General features: G+C 39.5%; 2 protein-coding genes across 4 annotated transcripts; one reads left to right on the top strand and one right to left on the bottom strand.

Moving 5' to 3' along the window:
* The first annotated feature begins 460 nt into the window (after positions 1 to 460).
* cfap126 (cilia and flagella associated protein 126) lies at positions 461 to 11,285 on the top strand. Its single transcript, XM_063465074.1, has 6 exons — positions 461 to 531; positions 618 to 680; positions 796 to 870; positions 970 to 1,170; positions 9,300 to 9,407; positions 11,232 to 11,285. Exons 1-6 carry the CDS (start codon positions 505 to 507, stop codon positions 11,283 to 11,285), a joined length of 528 nt encoding a protein of 175 aa, XP_063321144.1. The 5' UTR covers positions 461 to 504.
* zgc:101663 (alpha-1,3-mannosyl-glycoprotein 4-beta-N-acetylglucosaminyltransferase C) lies at positions 9,631 to 17,865 on the bottom strand. Of its 3 annotated transcripts, XM_063464613.1 has the most exons (5): positions 17,636 to 17,865; positions 14,170 to 14,268; positions 13,782 to 13,932; positions 13,097 to 13,351; positions 9,631 to 12,996 (listed from the first exon to the last, which is right to left on the bottom strand). In XM_063464613.1, exons 2-5 carry the CDS (start codon positions 14,263 to 14,265, stop codon positions 12,101 to 12,103), a joined length of 1,398 nt encoding a protein of 465 aa, XP_063320683.1. In that variant the 5' UTR covers positions 14,266 to 14,268; positions 17,636 to 17,865; the 3' UTR covers positions 9,631 to 12,100. The 3 variants fall into 3 exon arrangements, with proteins under 3 accessions (XP_063320683.1, XP_063320686.1, XP_063320685.1); XM_063464616.1 differs by lacking the exon at positions 14,170 to 14,268; XM_063464615.1 differs by lacking the exon at positions 17,636 to 17,865 and having other exon boundaries at positions 14,170 to 15,193.
* Between the last annotated feature and the right edge of the window lie 100 nt (positions 17,866 to 17,965).

Below are 17,965 nucleotides of genomic sequence, written 5' to 3'. Positions count from 1 at the left end.
TAGTTGGACTTCCGGTTAATATATATATATATATATATATTTTTTTTTTTTTAAGTGCGTAAGAAAGAAATATGCTTTATGCAACACTCTGTGTAATCCCGTCTGCAGAAAAATAAAAACATAGTTAAACGCAAGCATCCGCACATGATGTGTTTTGACATACGAAATCGTTTCTACCTCATAACTTCCGTTTAAATCTTTCAAAATAAAAGCCCCCCTGAAGGCGGGACAGATCACATTTAGGCCAATAAAACAACTTGTAAATTAATCATTATAAACACGGAATCAGATAGTACTGATAAAACCTGTATGAATAACAACAACAAAAAACACAAACAAAAAATAAATAAACTGTACAAACTGATTCATCTGAGGGGTTTTCCAGGCCACAGTTTGTAACTCTTTTCAAATAAGCTGTTGTAGGAAGAAGTCTGTTTGTCTATATTGCTAAGCAACGAGTCAACAATTTAACAGATTAGGAGACCGTAACTTACAGATCCAGCAATGTCTTCCAGCTATTCGGCAAACCAGGTAATCTAAATAACAACGCCAATAAAAACTCTAAACATTACACATTTTACTGCTCTGTTTATGCGTTTTAAAACTTCTATTCACAGTATGACAGCGCCTTTAAACCGCACAGGCTGCAGAACTGGTGTGAGACTAAGCACTTCAGAGAGGTATAGGAAGTTTTCAACTCTTGATCATTTCCATTTCGTGTTAGATTCAAACAAATTCGTGCAAAAATAGATTTGTACAAAGATTTTATCTCCCTCTATGTGTGGGTATTTGCAGAGACCTAGTGCACAGGTGGGCCGTACCACCTTCATCGCTGATGATAGAGGACACCTGCTCCCAGGAGTGGGGAAGGTGAGATCACATCTTTCTTCTTTCCCCTCTTCACTGGAAGTGATGTTTTTCACTGTGAATATATGACTTCACTCCCTCACTGTGTGTGTGTTGCTACAGAGAGGCCTTGCATGGCCTGACTTTAAAGGCACCTGGGATCTACCTGCTCGCATCCCAGGCCAGCGAATCAACCCTACCGCCCGCTCTGTGGAGGGCCTCAACAGGCTCAAATCATGGGGACTGTACCCAAAGAACGCTGACATGTCTCAGCCACACAGAGGCAGCAAAAGCACAAATAGGCAGAAGGAAACTGGCGAGCAGGTTAGAGCCACACAAACACAACAGCCTGGTGTGGTGTTGAGTGTATACTAACAATTTTTCCATCCAGACTGATGTTTTCACAAACTCTGTGCTGTTTTCACAGTGTGTTTGTCAGTCATGTGACTTACCCAAAAAAGTTGCTGAGTACTGCTTCATCTTTCCAAGTAAACGGTAATGTTTGAGCTGAATCTTGAGACTGCCTGAGCAGGTTTCAGCGAAGACTATCTTTATTTTTAACTACATGCTTTGGTACAAATATTACTGATTCACTATGATGAGTACAGAGAAAGCATATTGCTGTGAATGCTTTCATCAGCAACTACACTCGTGTGAAAGAGACAATTTTCATAGGATTCTATGATATTCTATGATATATTCATTGTTCAGTAGCTTAACAAACGACCACAAAAAGAACATTCCTCTGAAAACAGTCAAGTAAAAAGACTGGATGGAAAATGAGTGAAAAAGAAACCAATATCTAAAGTAAAAGTTTAAAAAATCTTCAGAAAGCCTGGAACACTATTTCTCAAGACCACTTTAAAAATTGCAAGAAAATCTGGCTCCAGGAAACAAAATATAAAGAAATGAGCAGTGAAGACTTGTTGTAGTTATAGTTGGAAAATTGTAGGTACATATTACCTTCCACAAGTCAAGGTCAAGGTCAAGGTAACTTTATTTATGCCCATAGGCAAGGTAAATTTGCTTTACAGAAAAATGATAGCATTTGGCATCCCTTCAAAAACACACAAGTTTACATATTTGTGGTGCATTAACAATCACATTTTACAGGATATCTGATTGTCAGATTTTTGTTCAGATGTTACATCATATCCTTAAAAATGTATTTAGTGTGTCATCAAATGGAAAAACTTTTTAGATGCTCCTAATATCTTCTGTATATAAAAGACACTGTTCAGATTATGTCTTTAAAGCTAAAGGGAGGCCATGCTTTGCTTTGAAAGACCATAACTATACCACTCCAAATAATATCTTCTTGGAGAGGAGGAGGAATATACAAATAGGTTGTAAGTAACCGGAGCTACTGTCTTGTTTCCATATGGTGAGAGGATGGAAATTAGCTGGCTTCAGGTTGCCTCAGAGCGTTGTTGACATTTAAAGGTCTCTCTGGTCACTCTGGACCAAAATAGAATAGGAAGAGGACCAAAGAAAAACAATAAGGAACCCAAGAGTCCAAAAAACAAAGGGGTAGTTCTGAGGGTCTGCCTGGTAAGACAGATGAGCCATAGGGACCGGCTGCAAGGCAGAGAGAGTGCTTTGGAGGGCCGACCCCGGTGGAGAGGACCTTTTAGAAACTTGACTGGGGGCTCACTTGGGACGGACAAAGGCGGAGGCAATCTAACACCCATGAGGAATTTTGCTTTTTTTTTTTAGATAATTTTGGTCCCGTTTTTCAAAGAAACATGTTGCGTCATTATTTTTTTTCACATTTTTCATTTACTGTCCCTTGAAGTGGATATCAGGTTTTACAGGTGCTTCTCAAAAAATTAGCATATTGTGATAAAGTTCATTATTTCCTGTAATGTACTGATAAACATTAGACTTTCATATATTTTAGATTCATTACACACAACTGAAGTAGTTCAAGCCTTTGACTGTTTTAATATTGATGATTTTGGCATACATAACTCATGAAAACCCAAAATTCCTATCTCAAAAAATTAGCATATTTCATCCGACCAATAAAAGAAAAGTGTTTTTAATACAAAAAAAGTCAACCTTCAAATAATTATGTTCAGTTATGCACTCAATACTTGGTCGGGAATCCTCTTGCAGAAATGACTGCTATAATGCGGCGTGGCATGGAGGCAATCAGCCTGTGGCACTGCTGAGGTGTTATGGAGGCCCAGGATGCTTCGATAGCGGCCTTAAGCTCATCCAGAGTGTTGGGTCTTGCGTCTCTCAACTTTCTCTTCACAATATCCCACAGATTCTCTATGGGGTTCAGGTCAGGAGAGTTGGCAGGCCAATTGAGCACAGTAATACCATGGTCAGTAAACCATTTACCAGTGGTTTTGACACTGTGAGCAGGTGCCAGGTCGTGCTGAAAAATGAAATCTTCATCTCCATAAAGCTTTTCAGCAGATGGAAGCATGAAGTGCTCCAAAATCTCCTGATAGCTAGCTGCATTGACCCTGCCCTTGATAAAACACAGTGGACCAACATCGGCAGCTGACATGGCACCCCAGACCATCACTGACTGTGGGTACTTGACACTGGACTTCAGGCATTTTGGCATTTCCCTCTCCCCAGTCTTCCTCCAGACTCTGGCACCTTGATTTCCGAATGACATGCAAAAGTTGCTTTCATCCGAAAAAAGTACTTTGGACCACTGAGCAACAGTCCAGTGCTGCTTCTCTGTAGCCCAGGTCAGGCGCTTCTGCCGCTGTTTCTGGTTCAAAAGTGGCTTGACCTGGGGAATGCGGCACCTGTAGCCCATTTCCTGCACACGCCTGTACACGGTGGCTCTGGATGTTTCTACTCCAGACTCAGTCCACTTCTTCCGCAGGTCCCCAAGGTCTGGAATCGGTTCTTCTCCACAATCTTCCTCAGGGTCCGGTCACCTCTTCTCGTTGTGCAGCGTTTTCTGCCACACTTTTTCCTTCCCACAGACTTCCCACTGAGGGGCCTTGATACAGCACTCTGGGAACAGCCTATTCGTTCAGGAATTTCTTTCTGTGTCTTACCCTCTTGCTTGAGGGTGTCAATGATGGCCTTCTGGACAGCAGTCAGGTCGGCAGTCTTACCCATGATTGCGGTTTTGAGTAATGAACCAGGCTGGGAGTTTTTAAAAGCCTCAGGAATCTTTTGCAGGTGTTTAGAGTTAATTCGTTGATTCAGATGGTTAGGTTAATAGCTCGTTTAGAGAACCTTTTCATGATATGCTAATTTTTTGAGATAGGAATTTTGGGTTTTCATGAGTTATGTATGCCAAAATCATCAATATTAAAACAATGAAAGGCTTGAACTACTTCAGTTGTGTGTAATGAATCTAAAATATATGGAAGTCTAATGTTTATCAGTACATTACAGGAAATAATGAACTTTATCACAATATGCTAATTTTTTGAGAAGGACCTGTATTTGATCGCAGAATAATGATGATGGGTGAGCGAGGCAGAGAGGGTTTTCCTCAGAACTGGAGTCATACTTAGAGCAGTCAGCAGATTAGGGCTGCAACTAACAATTATTTTGATAGTCGACTAATCTGCCTAATTTTTCTTCTATTAGTCGATTAGTCAACTATTATTTCAGCAACTCTTATGTCCGCTTCCTGTGGGCAGACCTCATGTTCTAGGCTTTAGTGCCTCACCTGCTCACCCTGTTATCTCATGACCCAGAAAACATATGAATTTGAAAAAAATCAGATGTATTTTTAACATAAGACTGTCAGAATAAAAATGAAATAAATGAAAATATTAGGTAAGACAAATTTAAGTGCAAGTAGTATTTAAACAAAATTAATGTGTAAACAGAAAACTAAAATGGCTTCTGTCCACAAGTTCGAATAAAGTTTCAAATTAATTTTAAAAGATTTTATTTTCGAGTTTAGAGATGATTCAGTTCATGAATTTCCGATTGCAGTGAACATGCTCTGGAGTGAGGCTTGCTCTTATCTTTGAGATGATGTTCCCAGCTGTTGATAACTATGCTAAAGATGCTCTCTATCATGACTTCAGCCATTTGAAAGGTGCATGAGCTTCTCAGATGGGGATATGACACGTCAACAATAAAATTCTGTGTCGACAAATTTTATATATTCGACGACATCGATTATGGCGACGAATCGTTGCAACCCTACAAGAGATGAGGTTGAGGCGTGCCAGACAATAGAGCAAGAAGGTGAGAGCTCACACAGAGGACATACCAGCTTTTGGGGAACCCGAGAAGGGGAAAAATGACAACACCCAAAGTCCATTATGGATAAGAAGTATTGTGTAAGCTGGGGCTATGAAATTGTGGGATTTGGTTTCTCAGTTTCCATACAAGACACTAGCCTGTGAAGGGAACCATCTTTCCATGGCAGCCTTGTTACATTGTGTTTAAGTGGCTTTAAGAGGCAGAATAAAGCCCTGACTTTCCACAGGGCTTTATTCTTTTCCTGTTTATCAGTTACAAGACAATAGAACTTCTAACTATTAAATAATAACTATTATAACTTGGAAAGACTAAATTCTGATCCTAGGTTATCTGAGCCATTCAGTAACCACAGATATGCTGAAGAATGTTTTGGTCCAGAATGTTTCATGAGAATTCAACTAAATATCATGGTTTGGGGTTGATGACCCAGCAACCTTTGAATCTATAATTTCATTCATTATTGTTTTGATTTGGAGAAGTTGGCTTTGAGGTCTCCAGTTTAGTCATAAATAACTTTAGGGTTAATTGTGTACTTACTCTTCCCTTTGTCTCATCTCTGGGTTTCATCCTTTAGTACCTTTCATGTTAAGGCTATCATGTTTCTGTTGCCTTTGTCAGGCTTGTGTGTCGTAATCCTGTGTGCTTATCTTTCCTGTTTTATTTTGATAGTCCCTTGTCTTGTGTGCTAAATGTTCCGTTTTGCTTCCTCTGTCTCATTGTGTCTAATTTGTCCCTGTTGTTTTTCCCAGCCCTCCCCTACTCATTTTCCTGTGTATATACTGTGTATGTGTTGTGTCAGTCTCTCTTTGTTTATCTGTTCAGTTTCCTTCAGTGTTATCTAGCCCCTTGTACCTCTGAGTATTTTCCCAGTTTAGGTTGTGTAATCCAAGGTTTTTAGTTTCTTTTGTATTTTCATGCTCAGTTTTTGTTCTTGGAAGTTCAATCTAATAAACCACCCGCTTTTATTTAAGATGATCTTGTCTCCAAGTGTCTGCACATCACTCTTGGTTTCCACAAACCTTGGACACTGAAAGGGTTCTTATTCCCCCTTCTAGATATAATAATGGCTAAAAGCTTCAGAGTCCTACATTAAACAGTTCTTAATATTATAGATGGTAGGTACTGTCACACTGTCCCTGCTCAGGCTCTTCAAAAGCTGATATGTCTTCCTCTTAGTTTTCAACTTCTTGCTCTGATATCTGGCCTTCCTCCACCTCATCATACCCTGACAGCAATGAGACTGATTCCGCTTCCACAGTTGTGAATAAATTCCTTTGGGCCTCTTTCTGCTCTCTGCTTCCTGAAGTATGAGAATTGGTTCAAAGCCAGTAGGGCACTGAATAAAAGTTTTGTTTTGGAAGGGTAAAATTACTTTACATTCCTGAAATCCTACCTAATCCCAGTCCCTGTCAGAACTGTTGCTGCAGCTTTCTGAATCAACTGGGAGCTTTTTTGAGCTTTTATGGCAGTCTGCTGAATTACTTTGAGTTGTCAAGCCTGGAAGTAATAACTTCATGAATCTTTTCAGCATCTCTTTGAAACAGGATATTTCTAACTTTGGAGTTATTGTGCAAATGAAGGGCCAGCCTTATATATTTAATATGCACATCAGTAACTAAAGCTGACTAATTGCTTGCGACCTATTGGGACTTATTAAGTATGAAATATATTTGTAATAGGTGGATATCAGTCCAGCTCCAAGATGAATTTGATTAAACTAGTATATCCAACATCAGTCAAAAGACCACGTGCCCAGACCTTAGTTCAGCTAAGACTAGTCCCCCTTTTCCTACTCTTGTGCACATAGTAAGTGGTAGTAAAGACTTTTAATGCTACTGACATTAGCAAAAGTTAAAAATGTAAAAAATGTTAAAAAGTATTTCTTTATATTGGGGGTTACTGATTAGATGTGCTTACTTTATGACAGTTTTCTGTGTGTGGCACACAGTTTTTGGCATTTAACATTATCTGGTGACTACAGCTGCGCTATAACAGTTACAGTAGGAACACTGTGCCAAGAATGAGGGCAGTTCTGTGGATGACCTCAGCCCTGCTAGTGTGTTTAAGCCAAGTCTATGAAAACTTCTAAATCAATATTCGTACTGAGAGGGAGTAAAAAGAAGAAGAATTAAAAAGCACAAGTTGTCTACCAGGACTAGTTCTTAAAGAAAAGCAAACAGTTATAAACTGAATTTGGTTCCTCTAGCTTACTTGTTTCTTGCAGTGCACAAAATGGTCATCTCGGTTAGTTTTTGTAAAGACTTGCTAATTCTTCAGGTATTTGCCTGAAGCAGTAAAAATCGTCACTGGCATGTTGCACTTAATGTCTGACCTAGGGAAATGCAGTAGAAACTCAGAAAAAAGAGAATTTTCATACCACTCACCACAACTGAAACTAAATTGCAGCCGCAGTGCTCATGCAAACTTTTTGCAAGAGGAAACTGGCCTCGTACATGTTGGTATTTCTTGTCCCAGTTATCTTATGAGCAGCCACCGGGCTCTAGTCCTTAAGAAATCAAGATTTAAAATTGATATTGTTGCTTATTATTAGATCGAAAGCTTTCAAATTTAAGAAAATTAAATAATTTAGTTCAAATTGCAAATATTACTTAATAATGATAATAATTATAATAATAATAATAATGGGGAAGGCTTTAGGACCCAGGGGACCCAAGGGAGGGTATAGAAGAGGAAGTAGCAGCAGGTGCTCTTTTTTTTTCTTTTCTTTTTTTTTTTTAGAAAAAATAAACCTCTTACCAATTAGCAACCTTTGTACAAAAAACGAGAGAGAGATAAAGACGGAGTTATAAAAGTTAACAGAGTATTAACTCACTAAATCAAAATCTTCCAAAAAGGAAACAAAAAAAATGCAGCCTTTTTCTTTTTAACTAAAGTCAGAGATTTAACCAACAGGTTTAAGTCGTTTTTCCAGTGAAGTAGGGTTGGTTTGGTCTTAAATAAACGACATTTATGTATATATTGCTTACACAACATTAATAAAACATTAACACCATAATTGGCTTTCTTTTCCTTCAGAAACACTCCAAAATCCATGAAAATCCAACCAAAAGATTTGTAGTTTCGATTGTCTTATACACAAACTGTCATTGTAAATCTCTACAGCAGAGGTTCAAGGTACAGGCTGTTTTTCTTTTATTGTTTTTTTAAGGTCGTTTAAATGTATTTGATGTTTATTGTATTTCATGTTTTTAGTAGTGATTTTATAAGACCGCAAGCAAGTTGTGCAGCAAACATAGTGGTCAGCTGGAGGTATGTTAATTTAATATATTTGACATTAAAAATAGGATAATTATGCACTGCAATGTAATTTATATTGTATTGCCTGCTACAGGACAGGCTGCACATGTGAATTTGTCACTGTTTTTTCCTCCTTCTCCTTTTTGTTGCATTTTCCTCCCAAATTGGTTTTAGAGTACAGTCACATTTTAAAATTGATTTTTTTTATTTTGGGTTTGCTTTTATGTCTACTGGACTGGTGCAATATTGGTCAGGCAATGCACAATCCCTGAGCTGGGCTCTTACCTTAGAGAGATTAGGCCTTGCATAGGTGCTCACTGTGAGTGGAGTTGCTGTGCTTAAGATTGTAGTGCTACCAATCTTTGAACTTAATCTGTTCGCTGCCAGGTTTTCTTTAACAAACTCAGAAAACTCTTGAGTTTGTCTCTGAGTTCTCACCTTCTGCTGCATTTTAACCAGCTGACTAACATAATTCATTTCTTCATTAATAAAGTTGCAAAGATGTGAGAATTCATTTGCAGAATTCTACAATTTTCATGAAACATTAGTTTGCTTAGTTATTTTTGTATTTAACATTACCGCTTTCACAGTTATTCAGCTCTTAGCGACAGCAATTACGTCACAGATTTATTATCAGCTCAGAATCAAATCTATAGACTCCATCTCTGTAATTCTGTAGACAGTAATGCTGTCAGCTAGTTTTCTTACACTGCGAATATTTACTGTACGTTACAAACTATGTGGTAATTGGTCACATTGATCTTTTTCTACTAACGCATGTGTTTAAATCAGGTTGAACAAGAAACTCAGAGTTGATCAATTCAGAGTTTGTTTTTAAACTCAGAGTTTGAATCTGCTTCCTGGAACAGGGCCCTGACATTATAAAGAATGCTGAATTTTTAAAAGCACTTTGTTTTCAATCATTTAACAGCAGTACCATTAAAAAGTATAGTGAATTTAAATGTTTCAGCTTCTGTTTCAATCCTTTTCAGACCAGTTTGAAAGTACTGCAGGATGATGCCACCCAGTCTGCTGCAGCTGCTCCAGCTTCTCAGAATTGGTCCACTACTGGGAGTGACAGAACTACCAACCAGAACCAGGCAGGCTCACAGGCAGCAACAGAACAAGCTACAGGAAATTACAGGCTCCCTAGCCATTGCTCTGCAGCTGAAAAGAATTCAGCTTTGAATCAGGCTGCTGTGGAGAAAAACCATATCAGGCCTGATACTGGTGAGGGGAGACAAACAAGAAATATGTCAGCAAAAGCAGTCAGCCAGCCATCACAAGCATCCATTGAGCAGAGACAGAGAAACATACAGCAAGACCTGTGAACAGTCCTTTATTTCTCAGTGCATCAGAAAATGACAGAAACCTATAAAAATAAATACACCTGAACAATAGTAGTGTTGACCAGTTGTAATGAATCCATTTTCAGCATGTGAATTATGGAAAGGAAAAATATGGTAATACAAGGAAATGTTATTGGTGTTGCCTCAAATGTTACTGATTGCACTCAAACTGCCCACTACATCAGCCCTTCACTTCTCCTGTGCCTTTTACCTCTAATCTGAAATTTTTTTGTCAAGTTGACACTCCAATCAAGAATCTCTTATTGTTCCGTCAGCTGACCAGTGTAATGAGTTCCAGCATTACTGAATGATGGAGAAGAATAAAAGGCATTGTTCTCTCACACACGCTGTTGGTTAGTAACATTACAAGTGTTCAGTGTACTGTCAGACTTTGTGATAGGTTCAGCAGCATTTTGCAGCTTTATTCTGTCACATTTGTAAAGCTTTGTATACACTGGGTTCTGTTTTATAAAGCTAATCATTGGGAAATTGTAAGCAGCCCATTTTTGTCTCCCACTATATCAAACCATAAACGGATGAAGCCAGAGTTTTGGCAAATACTGTGGTGTTTATCCTCTTTCTTTGTTAATCCAGACTGTATTAATTTGGAATCTGTGGGTGCTCCCAGAAGACAGGGTATGTGTTCATTTATTGCATGAAATGGGTTGATTGGATACTTGATAATTCAATCCAGAAGCAGGGCATGAGACCATGAAAGGAAAATTGGCAGTGCCAAGAAAAAAAAAAAAAAAAAAAGGCAAGAGGGGCATTCTCACAGAATATTTTTAATCTACTTTTTACACTATAAACTTTAATTACTGCCCTACAAAGAAGTAGATGCAGAAATTTAGTTTTTAGCCAAATCAAAGTGAAATTAATCTCACTGATTATTATCTGTTATATATTCTAAAAGTGGAACAGATTTGTCTAATTAGCTGAATGAATGCAGGTTTCAGTGGAAAGACATACCTTTGTGTCTTCAGTGCATATCTTTGTTGGGCTGTGTTAAAAACATGCTGTTCAACAGGTGGCTAATGGATGGACACTTTCTCTCAGAGAGAGATTGTCTGCTCTGTTATTCACAACAGGTTGCCACAGTGGCTAACTGCATGCAGAATGGTAAATGGACTAGTTCTTATGTAGCGCTTATCTACTCTACTTGAGCACTTTATACAAGATGTCTCATTCACCCATTTATACATCAGTGTTGAAGCGCTTTCTATGTAACATTCACACACACTCACAATCAGATGAATACATCAGGATTCAGTATCTTACCCAAGGATACTTTGGCATGCTTTTTTCAGCCCAGTTTAATGCGAAAGAGTGTAAACTGGTCTGAAGCAAGTTAGATGTGCAGTATAAATTTAATCTAGTCAAGGGATCCATCCATCCTCTTAACTGCTTATCAGATTTAGATTTGGGCATGGGAGCCTGAAGCCAAGAGTCACCTGAGCTGGTTACCAGTCCATCACAAGACCAACAGAAAAATGGTCGATGACTCATGCTCACATTCACACCTGCAGCCAATTTACAACCACCAGTTAACCTAACGTGCATGTCTTTGGACTGTAGGAGGAAGCTACGGTGCCCAAAGAGAACCTACACAGACACAAGGAGAACATGTAAACTCCAAATAAAACTTTCAGTTGGCACATTTGAACCCAGACTTTTAATCCTGTGAGCCAACAGAAAGAACCCAGTGTACTGCTTTTGTGATACTGAAAACTCAACATACCTTGTTAACCCATTACCCTTTATAGTGCACCCCCCGGAATCAAATAAAAACATATGTACTTATTGGAAAAAGGAGCTGAGGTATTTAAGAAAGCAAAAATTCCTATTTAAAAAAAAGAAAAGAAAAGAAAGAAAGATCAGACTGCAAATGGGACCCGGCATCTTTTATCCCCTCTGTGTAGCTGTTGTAACATGTGACAGACGTACACTATTTATAGATCTGGCCTGAGGTTTGAATCAGGCTGCTGGTGCGAAAGGCCATAGCAGGCCTGATACTGGTGAGGGAAGACAAACAAGTAATATGTCAGCCAGCCATCACAAGCATTGACCACCTATTGACCGTAGGTTTCAACCTACAGTCAATAGGTTTCATAATAAGCACGTGGATTTTCTCTCGTCTTCATTTTAAAACAATGAATTAATGATGAGTGCAGTTTCACACACAATGCAATTACCCAAATGCATTAACAATACATACATACAACACATGGAGTTGGTTGTCTGCTTATAGCTCTTTGATTCTGTGAAGAGACAACATGTCATCACAAAGTTTGGTCAAACTTGCTTCAAAGTGACAATTTGCTTAGAGCACTTAGTTGATGTTTGATAAATAAAACATTTTAACAAGGCACACAAGTCCCAAGTTCAGTTTGGCAGATTTTGATCAAAATAGTTTTCAATCTGCCAGGAAGAACTAACATCTACGTCTATTGATGAGGTACAGTCAGCTTTGTGGTGATTCTGATTTTCGTAATGATCAACCAGTCCTTCTGAGTAGCTGTGACCTTTATCTTCAGACACGAAGAGGCTGAGCTGTACTTTTTATCCATCTCCTGCATTTTAAACTTTCCATTCTCAAATGCTCCCACTGACTCAAACTCTGTACAACTCTTCACTTTGTCTGTGGCCACCACATTGTGACCCATCTCCACCTCACCTGACTCCAGGATGTCTTTGCCTCCTGACCCTGTTTCTACAAATATCCCTGTCACCACAGTAGGTTCAGTAAACACTACAGTCAGGTAATTTCCTTTTTCTGGGGTGCGGCCCCAGAAGAATCCTTCGCCAGCATCCCAGGCCAGCTTGGGGAAGTGCTTCTGATAGGTGGACATGTCAGAGTAAACTTCAGCTGATGGATTGGTATAGACATCCTCCTCAAAATCCTTGTCTTTCAGCTTATTGTATGTGCCTTGAAATGAGGAGAAAGTTCCCATGTGTTGAAACAGCGAGGGTTTGAAAAGGATGGTCTCCTTTTGAGTCATCACCTCCCGGAAGTGAGTCATCAACCAGTCACAGGGCATTTCCTGGTAAAAGATGAAGAGGAAGCGAGCCAGAAGAGGAAGATGGGCTGATTTGTAGAGTTTACCAATATAGCCGAGGGCAGAGAATTCCAACGTTGCCCAGGTGCCCTTCTTTCCTTCTTGCTCCTCAACTCGCTTTTTAATGGTTGTGAGGAAGTTTTTTGCAGAGAACACATCATCCTCTAGCTGGAGGTAATACCGTCCAAGACCTGCACAGTAGTGGATCAGGAAGGAATAATCCAGGTTCTGCTTGGAGCGGAACGTTACCCTTTCGGGAGCATCGTTGAAATTCCTCTTCAGACCTACAGAGAACCAGACAGATTTGTATCACAAGAAAAAAAAAACATTCGAACTGTATGTGAATGAATATGTACACTAGGGGTGATTGCATGTGAGCTGCACCTGTAATAGGAGGGTACCAGTCCTGGGGAACATGGATGACCAAAAGGTGGCCTTGTTCCAACTCAGAGGCAAAAGCCGATTTGATCTCCTTCACAGTGTCGACTCTCCAGCTGACGTCGAAATCTGCTAGCAGCACTACCACCACCATGGAGGAGCGCTCCTCAGGAGACGACTGGGAGAAGATGGATTTCAATGTGGGGACCAGGTAGCTGCCCTTCTTCCTCTTTACTGAGGATAATCCAACAGATAAATACTCTGAAGCCGAAAGAAAAAGGAAAAAAGTGAAGGGTTTTATGCAATTTCAAATCTAAAGCTGAGACTAAAAAATATTTCTGACAACAATTATTAATTAATGTGGCATGAAATTCAGCATGGCAACACCTTCAGACTGTGAGTGAATAAAAGTAAAACAAAAAAAAGGAGAATTATTATTGAAATAAAAACAATAAATGCATGACATAAATACCAAAATAATACAAAATAAGGCACAACTGCTCATACAAATAGGAATATGCAAGTGACAGTGAAAAAACGCATTCCATAGTTTCCATAAGTTAGGGAACAACACCGGAAAGTGCTGTCATTATTTCTATACGTGACTTTTTGCAATTTCTTTTTTTTTTTACAGTTTGAAAAGGCAGCAGCCGCCTTATTATAATAATGAGAACAAAGTGTGGAGACTCACTCTGTTGAGTAGGCAGCACTCCAGCAAGCAGCTGATAGGACACATTGAAACTCAGATAATCTGCCTGGTCAATCCAGGACTCCATACTAACCGGCCTGTCTGCTTGCCATGTTAACTCATTAAGAACTATTTCAGGTGACCTTGCAAAGACCTGCAAAACAACAACAACAACAAAAAAAACAAACCCAAAAGACAAAAACATGATTATTGTCTGATTAGAATATACACGTTGATGAGTGAGACAATGCACAACCTTTGTTACTTTGCAAAGCAAGATGAGAGCAAGTGCAGTTACAGGGATGGTGACTTATACAAGTCTACCTACAAGTAAGTAAGGTGTACAGTTTGAAAAATAACTCAAATATCCTATGTGTAGGTGTGTTCTTACAGCCAGGAGGAAGTCCGAATGGTTAATGAAGTATAATCCCCCAATGACAAGCAGCACTGCCACAACAATATTCTTCTTCTTCGAATGAATCCGCATTTCCTATCACAAACACATACGTGATATTCCATCCATTATGCTGGTGTGTGAGGCAGTACAACTGTAAATAATTCAGCCAATAGTTAATGATTCAGAAGGCTTGGACACAGGTTACACGAAACTGAGTGTGTTGTTGTAACTTAGAGTCTCATATATACACTTTGTATGTATCAGATACAGTTTACTGAACACTGTTGCTCTGCTGTAAATAACCCTGTGTCGCAAGCTGCAAAAGCCCTTTAACATATTCTATAGAGATGCACATTGAGAACCACTTACAGTTCAGGACAGGAAACAAATTGTCCCATTCAGTACATTTCTCATTTTATCTCATCTTTTGCCAGTGCTGGAACTTGGTGAAAGTTCAATGAGTGAGTTTATATGTGAAACAGTGATGACACAGAGTGCTGACTGACCCTGACGAATTTTCTTTCTAATGTTAAGGTTGTTTAAGATATTAATTGTCAGTGGTCTAGTTCTACTTGATCACAGTAAAAACACAGTTCAGTTTGGCTACAGGCAATGTTCCCTCTAATTTTTCATGTGTCTGAGCGAACACACAAACTCCCTGAGCGGTCCCTTGGACCACTGTGAGCAACAGCAGACGTGTGCACTGTTGTCACGCCAGCATCGAATCCATCCAAGTTACATGGTTTATTAAAATAACCAAATTACAGCATTTACATTTATGTTAGACTACTTTTAATTAACTGCTTTAGCCCACTTACAATGAAAAAAAAATCCTGTTCATGACCTGTGTAGTATGTTAACACTATTGGAAGTAAAAAATAACTTGAACTTCAATTTTGAAAACACAACTTTCTTTTTTTTTTTTTATAAAGCTCTGACTTGTATTATGAGTATGAGTCTGTGGTCTGGGAGAGAGTCCTGTAACTCTCTGTCTGTAAAATACAGTAAATAATGACCAATGTTGGGCAATTAATTATATAGTTACTTCTTCAAAAAAGTAACTGAGTTATGCAAACAACAAAGTTTTTTGCAGCTGTTTACCTAAAAATGCAGCCAAGGCATTTTTAATAAAATAAAATAAAATAAACATTTCAAACTATTTACAGAACAATCAGCTGTTCTGCATCAAATTTGATGCCACACAAATTATTTGTGTCACTCCAAAAAATAATTTCTGTCCACTATGAGATAAAGGAGAACAACAGCCTGATACCTGCAGGCCTGACAACAGGAGATGTATCACTCCTGTAACACCTGTAACATTCAGCAGTCGCCTCATTGTTCTGACACACACAACAAAACTATTGACTACACTACACACTAACTACACAAGATTTGCGCTAAACGTCTCAAATCTCTCACACCTCAAAACACTCCTAAATTTCCCCCATTCCTAAACAACTAAATGCCATGTTGCCATATCATTTTTTGATTGGTCGACATGGTACATTTTTCCACCAATAGGAAAGGGTGGGGTTTTTGGTTTTGTTTTTGCTCACAGGCGGAGAGGTTTTCCTTATAAAACGCCGTTTTTACCGTTTCTTCCCGCAGTAAATAAAAACAACGATAGTATTCAGGAAAAAACAAAGAAACACTGCATATATTTTTATCATAACTCTGGTTTTACGTGACCTATCAACACAATTTAAAAACTGGTATAAAGTCCACACTTTTTCCGCCAATTGTTCCGTCTGTCCTGCTCACATCTCCAATGGTTGTACACGTTGTCATTAACGTGGCTTCACTCCACATCAGCCACGCCGCTTTGCTAGCTAAAACACCGGTGTCGGCACATAAGGACGCTGTCATAGCCTGTCAACGACGTTGATTAGCTGCGTATATACGAATGTGAATCGCATTATTGGCTGGACTATGGGATAAGGTGGCATCGTTCTAATCCCATACGGGAGCAGCCGGTCACTTACTGACTAACACTGCAAAACAGTGCAAAACAGTACAATTGCGCACGCGCGCAGCTTAGAGGGAACATTAGTACTAGAATGTGGCACAAAAGGATGAACACCCCTCCTCCAGCAGATAAGTGTTGATTTGGCATTTTGGTGATGGTGAAGGAAACAGTTGTTAAACACTGTAAGAAATCCCATTTGGGTTGAGATCCGGTGACTGAAGGCCACAGCATAAAACCCTTTATTTTTTTCAATCAACCCACTCAGTGAAGTGTGACTATAACTAATTGTTTTAGCTACAGACAATTTATTTGTACTGATGTTTTTAAATGGAAAAACCTCGTTTCAATCACAAGCCCGCTGAGCAATCTGTTAAAGTTTGAGACAAACTCATGTGGCATGCTCAGCCTTTTGGGTAGTTAGGATACAGTGCCATAATCTACTCGAGCGGAACCATTTGCAGCAGCTGTTTATTATTTATTCAGCTTTCCCCCCTTAATTTGTCCCTCGTCTGAATATTTCCTACAGCCATTACAGTGCAGTCTCCCTCAGACGGAGTTTCTGCCAGTGTCGACTGTTACTTAACCTTTTTTCTTCTTGTTTGGTTACATTGTTCCCGAGTTCTAAACGGAGGAAAGGGCAGAGAGGTTACAGGGAAGCAGTGAGTAAACACTGTAGATGATAAGCTGCTGAGGTTTATAGCCAGGCTGCCCCACTCTTTTGTTTTGTTTTTTTAAACGCACTGAGAAGTAAGGACAAGTAAGGAGATATGAAAAGCGTTGCGTAGCCTCATGTCAGACTAATCCTTAGAGCCAGGCTAGAGGTCAAGCTTTACTTAGATTTTTAAAATGCTTTTGTTTTGTCAACGAGTACAGGGTCACTTCATAGAAGATACCAATTATAGCCGAGGCCACCTCATCTATAATTAGTACGCGGTCTCCTCTTTGATTTTTGCAATGTAACGCTCGCTGAAACAAACGCTTCCCGAACAGAACGACGAAACCGCAGTTACCCAAACAATGACAGAATATAGAGAGCTGTCCGTGTGTTTTAACTTAAACAGCTCTAATAATTTGAAGGTACCGCAAGAAAACTAGCCAGTCTTATGGAACGTTTTCAGATAGCGTCTACAAACAAGTGACTTCCGTAGAAGATATTTCAAGTTAAGAAATCCGGAGGATTTTTTTCTTGCTACCGGGAACCTGTCTCTGCGCGATCAGGCTTTAAAAAAGCCATATCAATAGGGTTTAGCAATTATTTCCAACCGTCGCTCATAACACAAACACAGCCACACCGAAAAGTCTTGTGCCATGTATGAACCCACAGCTACGGTAAATGAGAAGAGTCCAAATAAAGAGTTAGCAGAAGGTACAGTGCATGAGCTAAACCAGGCATCCAACCATCCCGTCACTGAAAACAAAAAGCAGCTGCTGTGAGTCGGAACATAAATGATATAGCTAATAAACTTGTTCCTGACCGGCATCTCCACTCACCTCCCTCCGCCGGTTGTCCTCAGCTCGATAGATAACAGTCAGTGAACGAGTTGCAGTCACGGCGTGATATACTTACAGTACAACGCACCGAAAGTCAGAAAAGGCACTGACGGAAATGAATTATGACTCGCCCTTTGGCACCCATGCATATAAACCAGTAATGCCGCATTCTGCACGTGTATTTCCACCTATAGTCCCCGACGCTCAACAGGCGACCCCAAGTAGCAGAGGCTGTACGCCAGCCAGGTGTGGCGTCACGGTCGGACGACAGCCAACCGCTTACGTTCAAAGGCGGCCACATTCTTTGGAACTACACCAGGAAATTAAAGC

This window comes from Pelmatolapia mariae, linkage group LG20 (genome assembly GCF_036321145.2).
Source record: "Pelmatolapia mariae isolate MD_Pm_ZW linkage group LG20, Pm_UMD_F_2, whole genome shotgun sequence".
NCBI classification, from domain to species: Eukaryota; Metazoa; Chordata; class Actinopteri; order Cichliformes; family Cichlidae; genus Pelmatolapia; species Pelmatolapia mariae.
The sequence above is the reverse complement of the archived record's forward strand: the minus strand, read 5'-3'. Positions and strand labels throughout refer to the sequence as shown.

Coding starts and splice junctions, on each gene's coding strand:
- cfap126 (XM_063465074.1), top strand. CDS start 505: ATGTCTTCCAGCTATTCGGCAAACCAG. Junction 871..969: donor TGCTCCCAGGAGTGGGGAAG/GTGAGATCACAT, acceptor GTGTTGCTACAG/AGAGGCCTTGCATGGCCTGA. Junction 1,171..9,299: donor AGAAGGAAACTGGCGAGCAG/GTTAGAGCCACA, acceptor AATCCTTTTCAG/ACCAGTTTGAAAGTACTGCA.
- zgc:101663 (XM_063464613.1), bottom strand. CDS start 14,265: ATGCGGATTCATTCGAAGAAGAAGAATATTGTTGTGGCAGTGCTGCTT. Junction 13,933..14,169: donor ATTCGGACTTCCTCCTGGCT/GTAAGAACACAC, acceptor GTTGTTTTGCAG/GTCTTTGCAAGGTCACCTGA. Junction 12,997..13,096: donor CTGGTACCCTCCTATTACAG/GTGCAGCTCACA, acceptor GGTTCTCTGTAG/GTCTGAAGAGGAATTTCAAC.